At 38.0% G+C, this 8,067-nt stretch overlaps 1 protein-coding gene and 1 pseudogene across 1 annotated transcript; both read left to right on the top strand.

Moving 5' to 3' along the window:
- The first annotated feature begins 3,569 nt into the window (after positions 1-3,569).
- On the top strand, positions 3,570-4,286 carry LOC108038863 (protein new-glue 1-like). Its single transcript, XM_017115726.2, has one exon. The coding sequence runs from the start codon at positions 3,623-3,625 to the stop codon at positions 3,974-3,976; it is 354 nt and encodes a 117-aa protein (XP_016971215.2). The 5' UTR covers positions 3,570-3,622; the 3' UTR covers positions 3,977-4,286.
- Positions 4,287-5,303: 1,017 nt separating this feature from the next.
- On the top strand, positions 5,304-5,664 carry LOC123038101 (annotated as a pseudogene).
- Positions 5,665-8,067: the final 2,403 nt, after the last annotated feature.

Below are 8,067 nucleotides of genomic sequence, written 5' to 3'. Positions count from 1 at the left end.
TTTTCCTTAGAAAAAAGGAGTTTTACGTTCCTAATGCCTTAGAAAGGAAACTTTTTTGAAAAAAATATTATTTTTATAAACATTTCTTTTTTAATTTACCGTTTTCAATTAGCAAATCCGATTATATGCGTTTATCTGTAGGAAATGTCTTTTGATATGTAACAATAATTTGATATTTATTTAATAATTAATATCAACAAGAAAGGAAAGCTAACTTCGGGCGGAGCCGAAGTTGATATCTGCAGAATATTATAAGCACTATATTCTCCAAAATTATTCATATGATGCATTCTTAATACTCATAAAAATCCCAACTTCCTAACTTTAAAACACCAAAGTTATGGCATTTCCAATCGTTCAGTTAAATGGCAGCTATAGGATATAGTCAACCGGAAATTTGGTAGGTCCGGATTGATTAACCAAATATAAAACCCATAGAAAATCCCAGCTTCTTAACTTTACAAACACCAAAGTTATGGCATTTCCGATCAATCAGTTATATGGCAGCTATAGGATATAGTCGGCCGATCCTTATGAAATTTGAAAATCCCAACTTCCTAACTTTACAAACAGCAAAGTTATGGTATTTCCGATCAATCAGTTATATGGCAGCTATAGGATATAGTCGGCCGATCTCGGCCGTTCCGACTTATATACTGCGTGCAAAGGAAAGAAGGGTGTGTGCAAAGTTTCAATTCGATAGCTTTAAAACTGAGAGACTAGTTTGCGTAGAAACAGACAGACGGACAGACAGACGGACAGACGGACAGACGGACATGGCTATATCAACTCAGGAGGTGATCCTGATCAAGAATATATATACTTTATAGGGTCGGAGATGTCTCCTTCACTGCGTTGCACACTTTTGACCAAAATTATAATACCCTCTGCAAGGGTATAAAAATAGAATAATGAGAGTAAGGACAGTTTGCCAGCTGTTCTTTGCTAATACCTGATCCCAGAGAAAACCATCCACATCCTATTTGCTGAATGGTCTGTATGGTTATGGTTATGGTTATGTATCAATGCATAGATGCGATTTTCTGTATTTTACAGCCGGGTTAGCACTATCCTGAATTAACCTCGGTCCGTGATCGTGATTGTTGAGGCATTGTTCAACTTTGTAGACACAATATTGATTTTCGTAAAACGCATTTGGCTTATTATTTTTCTTGTTCTTATTTTAATATTAGGTGACAATTTGTTTAGTGCGCAAGTCACCACGCTGCTCCATTCATAAACTAATTTCATAATTACGAGTAATATTAGGGAGTTTACTTTTTTGAAGTGGTCTTCCTTAATTGTCTTTTTGAGCAACAACAAAAATTATTGGAGTTTGCATAGAATTCAAAACTAACACTCAAATAATCTTCCACATCATAAAATTGTATATAATATCTATTTTTTTTAAAACTCTGTTTATTTTCTTCAGAATCAATAGTTTTTTGTTAATGCACAAACTACGGAAACCTTGTACAGTAATTGCAAGAAAATTATTATAACTATTATTATTATACCCGTTACTCGTAGAGTAAAAGGGTATATTGTATTCGTGCAAAAGTATGTAACAGGTAGAAGGAAGCGTTTCCGACCCTATAAAGTATATATATTATTGTTCAGTATCACTAGCCGAGTCGATCTAGCCATGTCCGTCTGTCCGTCTGTCTGTCCGTCTGTCTGTCTGTCCGTATGAACGCTGAGATCTCGGAAACTATAAAAGCTAGAAGATTGGCATTTTGCATGTAGATTCTAGGAGTTCCTTCGCAGCGCAAGTTTATTTCAAAATGGTGCCACGCCCCCTCTGACGCCCACAAGCCACAAGCTGTGGCCACAGTTTTGATGCTATTATGAAAATTTTAATTGATATGTATTTGTTTCGTCAATACCTATCGATTGGCCTAATAAAAGCTTGCCACGCCCACTCTAACGCCCAAAAACACATTAAACGCTTAAGCCTGGCTAGCGCCTACATTTCCGCCTTTCATGGCGCCATCTAACGGATGACTTTGGAACAGCTGGCCAAGGTGCTCAACAGAGTCAACGTTAATTCTCGATAAGGATTTCTATTAAAGGAAATTGCGATGGTTTTCATTTGTCAATACCGAACTATATCCCAAGAACTATGCAAATCAAATCAAGTTAGCCAAATTAGAGGTCTGAGTCAAACAATGGCGTATGTGTGTATGTATGTAAGCATATACATATGTATGTATTTACATTGTACACAGTTGCAATTGCATATTTATATTAAGTTGTTTAGCTGAGTAACGGGTATCTAATAGTCGAGGCACTTGACTATAGCGTTCTCTCTTGTTAGTAATGTAGAAGTTTGCTTCCTTTCTTGTTGAAATATACATTTGGACAAGCATAAATATCTCTTTGTCAATTTTTGCTTTAAATAACAATTTTTAAATTTGTAGTAAAATTGTATTATTTTATGCAAAAATGACTTTTAAGCAAAAAAATATTACAACAAATATACAATTTCCTTTCTTCAAGAGAGGCTTAAACGGAACTTATGGGAACACAGAATAAGGAATTATGAAAGACTATTTAAAAATTATTTCCGTGATCTGCTTTTATTTGTATTTATAAAGTGCACTATTAAGTGCTGGTTTAATGCGGTTCTACTTAAAAACAAAGTATTTTTAATTATTTTGTGTAGTTGATCTTCCGAAAATAGATACATTTATTATTTAATTTAATGTATAATCATTTGATTGCTTCAACCTATTATTCTTAAGAATTTTAATCTTAATTTTTAAACTTTTTTCTTTTATTTATAATGCTTCTTGACATGTGGGGATCGTGGTGTTGGATGACCCGAAAGTAAAGGTACGCGAGATATCATATGCCTCAAGGACTATTACTGAGCCCATACGCCATAAAATGTTGCAAAATAGGTGGAATATAAGTCGATCTGAAGGGGAAAAAATGAGTAAAATTATATTGGAGTAAGTGATAGTTGATTCGATTGTTGTATGGGACCTATATCATATAGTCATCATATCGACATATAAACTACTTGGAATAGAAAAAAGACTTTTGGAAAAGTTTTATCCAGATAACATAAGAACTGTGAGACTAGTTTGCTTAGAAACGGAGGAACAGTCCGACAGACGAACAGGCGGACCTGGCTAGATCGACTCTCATGATCAAGGAGTATATACTTTATAGGATAAGAAATTTATATTTTACGGATCCAATATTTTTTAAATGTTGTCCACTGACAAAAACTAAAACAAAAATTTAAATAGCCCCGAGTCAAAACCCAATAAGAAAGGACAAACTCATCCTTCACTAAGTTAAATGTTTGGGTTTGTCTTGCAAACAATAGTAGCAGTGAATGTCACAAAAGTTAAGTATTAAGAAAAGGAGGTAACAACATTTAAAACGCTAATAAAGTTGTCAGTTTTTCAACAACCGAAAATTCATTAGAACAAATGCTCGTATTTCAATTTTAAGGTTAATTTTGAAATGGTAAAGAAAAAAAATTAACATGACAAGCTGTGCAAACATTGCTGAATGTCAAGTGTAATAATGAGGTAGTTCGATTAATTAACACTGCGCAGATAGCTCGGCTATAAAAGCCATCGCACTTACCCAGCTTAACCAAATCACCATGCGCCTCTCGATCGTATTCGGTCTCGCCATCCTCGGCTGCCTCCTCTTCATCCAGGAGGGCAGTGGAGACTCCACAAGCACCACGGAGGCGGCCACAACCACGACCACTTCCACTGCCACCACCACTACGGATTCGTCTGCCACCACCACCACCACCGCCGCCTCCTCCACCACCACCACCGCGTCCTCCTCTTCGTCCTCCTCCTCGGCGGCCAGGAGGCGCAGGCGTGCTCGCCGCCGTCGACTGGCCCGCGAGCGCCAGCGCCGCGAGCGCAGGAGGCAGCGCAGGAATGAGAGGCTGCGCCTGCAACTGGAGAACCAGCGCCGCCTGATCAAGCGGCTGCGCGGATAGGTGGACCGGATGCAGGACGCTTGGGAAACGCCTTTCAGAGCTGCGAGCCACAGTCCAATTAAAGAAATTGAAAATATTTGAGCTGTTGTTTCTTGGTTATATCAAGGGCTTTTCTAGCAACGTATCAGATCCCAAAATAAACGGCATTAATTTAAGTTGTATTGTATGGTTGGTTCCGTATGGTTGGCATAGTATCAGTAATCAAAAATTAAATTATAAGCTCGATCTTTAAAAAAATGTCTTTTCTACAACCAACTCATAAATTGTTTCTGAAACAATATATTATCAATTACATACTTAAAAATCCAAATCTCTATGTCCCAGACATTATTTTTTGCGGGGTTTCAAATCACCTATACTTTGAAACAATTTCACTGCTTTTTTAATTACAATAAAAATAGATTTATACAGATTTATACAGGTACAGAAAATCAGGAACGAAAGTTCTGAGAAGTTACACAACAGGTTTTATCCTAGTCGCTGTTTACCTTTTAGCCTTTAAGCCTTTGTTTAACAAAAGACAATCAAATTTTATTTATCGATGAAAAGAAATTGATTTAACTTGAATTAACCATACTAAAATTTAGTTGTATTTTTGTGGAAATAATAGACCCGTTTATAAATAAATCCAGAGCCTTAAGGAGGGAGACTGCTTTAGACGCTTCAAAAAATCTATTTTCTTGAACAAATGTCTACCCAAACTATCCAAGAATGTGTCCCTAAAATTTCAGAAACAAATTCAAAATATTGTTAAAGTTACAGGAGAAATAGTGAGCAAGCGCTACGATTTTTTACCTACGATTTTTTATTTACAGAAACTTACTATTGAAGAAGCTGTACAATTAAAAATATAAAATTTTTGGGTTTTTTTCTGATGGAAATTGCGACCTGGATCTTTCCCGCCGCACGACTCATGCATACTCGAGGCGCCTCGACGAAATGTACCAGGCATAATATGACACTAATTTTAATGAAAAAATTTAAGATGAATGTTGAAACATAACAATAAAACCAAAAAGTTTCGTTGAAGTCGAATATTTATTTTCTCGGAAAAATGATTTTTTAAGCTTCTTAAGCACGTATCGCCCAAATATTTTTGGGATACCGATGGTTTTTTAGGTTTGGTTTGAATTATGGGATTGCCCTTACAAGCCCGACAGCATTAAAGATCAAGCTAAAGCTATTGTCGAGATCGATAAGCTGTGCAAACATTTCCAATTGTTGAGCACCAGCCCGGTATTTGCTGATTACAAGGTTTGTTCTTGTAGGTTCTGTCTCAGATTCCGTATAAAAAGCCCGCCCAGCTTTCGAGATCAGACATATCACAATGCGCTTCCTATTCGCACTTGTCCTCGGCGTGCTCTTGTGCCTTCTCCTGGCTCAGGAGGGCAGTGGAACCAGCACAACCACGGAGGCGGCCACAACCACGACCACTTCCACTGCCACCACCACCACCGATTCGTCGGCAACCACCACCACCACCGCCGCCTCCTCGGACTCAACCACCGCGTCCTCCTCCTCGTCCTCCTCCGGCGGAGGCCAGGAGGCGCAGACGTGCCCGCCGCCGCCGTCTGGCTCGCGAGCGTCGTCGTCGCCAGGAGCGGAGGCAGCGCCAGGAGGAGAGGAGGCGCAGGATGGAGCAGCTTCTCAAGAGGCAGCGGCGCCTGATCAACCAGCTTCGAGGGTAAGGAGGAAATGGGGGCATTCATAATTATTGTCGCGGACAGCCCTTTTGTGGAAATACAAATACTGCATTAACTAATCAAATGATTATCGTGATTCCATTAATACATGCTTTGGGAATGGGTGGTCTGTGCGAAGGACTAGCTGCTCTGTGGGGCATTTTTTCAGGGCATTAAAGACATCGGCGTGCCCGCGCACATCTACAGATTCAATCAGTCAGGCGCGTATCAAGAAATGCGCACATTTCTGAGGCGGCAGGCAATTGGCCCTATCCCCGGAGTTTATTATGCCAGAGATTGAGCGCTTAAAAATGCTTTTCTTGTAGCCAAGCTCAGCAGCTCAGTCAGCTAGACGGGAATCAAATCAAATAAAATATTCATTTTGATCTTTGAACTGTGCATAAATGTGCGGCTGCCTGTCGATGGGACGGGGGCGACCTCAGCCCAGATACCAGATACCTAAATCTATTGGATGCGAATAAAAATTGTGATGCATGTATGTACATATAAAATATGCGGTTTGGCGGCGTCACGTCATCATCTTCCTTGAACCTTCATAAAGCCAGCGATAGCAAAGAATAAAATGGGGAGACGATACTGTTTGGCCTTCTTTTTGGGGATAGGGTAGAGGGAGACTCTCGATTTGCATAGCTGCTGGCACTCCAAATTGATTCAGGATTGGGGTTAAGGGGCATAAAAGTGAGCTTAAAGCGACTTAAATCGAATTTTTGACATTTTAAAAGATTAAAAGTTTGGAAATTTGTTGACCACTTTTGTTCACCAATTAGTTTTTTTTCCCACCTTTTGTTTAAGAAAAAGGGAATCTTCGAAAACGCTCATAAACTTTATAAAAAACTAGCTGTACCCGGCGCGACTTCGTTCGCTTAAAATTAGTTTTGAGTACGGTTGTCAAGACTTTCCCATTTCCACACCACCCCTGAGGTAGAGAAATTGGTGCGTTTTTTTTAATGTGGTAACTCTAATTAGACCTATTCCACTGAAACTTTCTAGGTTTAATAATGTTAATTAATATGATTACTTTAAAACCTCTGTGTAAACAACATTTTTAGAAGATCCTTCAGGAGCGAGAATAATAAGGCTACTGGCAGAGCTAACTTTAGAGCATGTGACATAAAATTGTCCATGAGAGAAGCAATCTTCTCTAAGATCTAGTCCAGCCAGCTTCAAAGTCTGCCCCTGCGATTTATTTATAGTTATTGCAAAGCAAACTTTTAGAGGGAATTGTAGCCTTTTAAACTTAAACGGCAGACTGGATGGTATTAATGGGATCCTGGGTATAAACACTGTTTCCCCCTTCGCGCACCCCGTAAATACTGTTGCTTCGATTACATTCTTATGAAGAACTTTTATCTGCAATCGTGTCCCATTGCATAACTTTGGGGGACTTAAATTTCGCAATAACATTACGGGTGCTCCAATCCTAAGAGACAGATTATGCTGAGGAATTCCTGGAGGATTCAAAGAATTTAAAAATTCAATAGGGCAATGAACAGCATTATCAGCATCATGAACAGAGTCGACCGATTTATAGGAGACTTCTAAACCATCAAATGCCAACAATAAGTTTGTCAAGAAGGTTTTACCTGTCCCTCCAGGTGCATCCAAAAAAATATTTCACCCATCTCAGCCCCAACGCTTTGTAAAACTGTATTGTATACGACTTTTTACTCGTTCGCTTAATATTAGTTTAGAGTTAGGAAATTGGGTTGTCAGGACTTTCTTATTTCTTATTTGGGCTTTTTTGAAAACCTTGGTGTAAACAACCTTTGTAGAAGATCCTTCAAGAGAGAGAATCAGAAGGATACTGGCAGAGCTATATAATAAATGAAAGTGATCCAAGTAAAAGTCGTGAGCTTGTATACTTTTTTATCAGTTACAATGTTATCAATGCAATTTTAATTTGCGCACAAATATGTATACTTGTTTGTAAATTGGAATTTGTTGTTTTCAAATTTCTTGTTTTGAATGAAACGAAAACCTTTGTACACACAGTAAAAGATTGGCATCCAATACAAAAACAGCAAAGTAACGTATTATTTTCAGATTCCACATTTGATCGATAAACGGGTATAATAAATCATTTTATTTGTATTTAAGCACATTATCTACTATCGAATAGAAACATACGCACATTGTATGTATGTACATGTATTGTACATATAAGCAAATCAAAACATATGCAAATATACATATGTACATACGTATTTGGTCAAAAGTTCGAATCTTAAGATTAATATTTAACTTGGAAACATTTTGGCTTTGCTTACAGAATTTGTAGTAATTTTCTATTTTCTTCCATGGTGGAAATTAAATAAGGCTCTTACTTCTGCTACAAAATGAAAAATAAAACCTAAGCATTTGATCCACAGGACTGACTATTGATCGAAA

Source organism: Drosophila rhopaloa, unplaced genomic scaffold (genome assembly GCF_018152115.1).
Source record: "Drosophila rhopaloa isolate 14029-0021.01 unplaced genomic scaffold, ASM1815211v1 contig_68, whole genome shotgun sequence".
Taxonomy (NCBI): domain Eukaryota; kingdom Metazoa; phylum Arthropoda; class Insecta; order Diptera; family Drosophilidae; genus Drosophila; species Drosophila rhopaloa.
This window is presented reverse-complemented; position numbering and strand designations above follow the sequence as displayed.

Excerpts from the sequence above, each read along its gene's own strand:
- LOC108038863 (XM_017115726.2), top strand. The coding sequence starts at position 3,623 with ATGCGCCTCTCGATCGTATTCGGTCTCGCCATCCTCGGCTGCCTCCTC.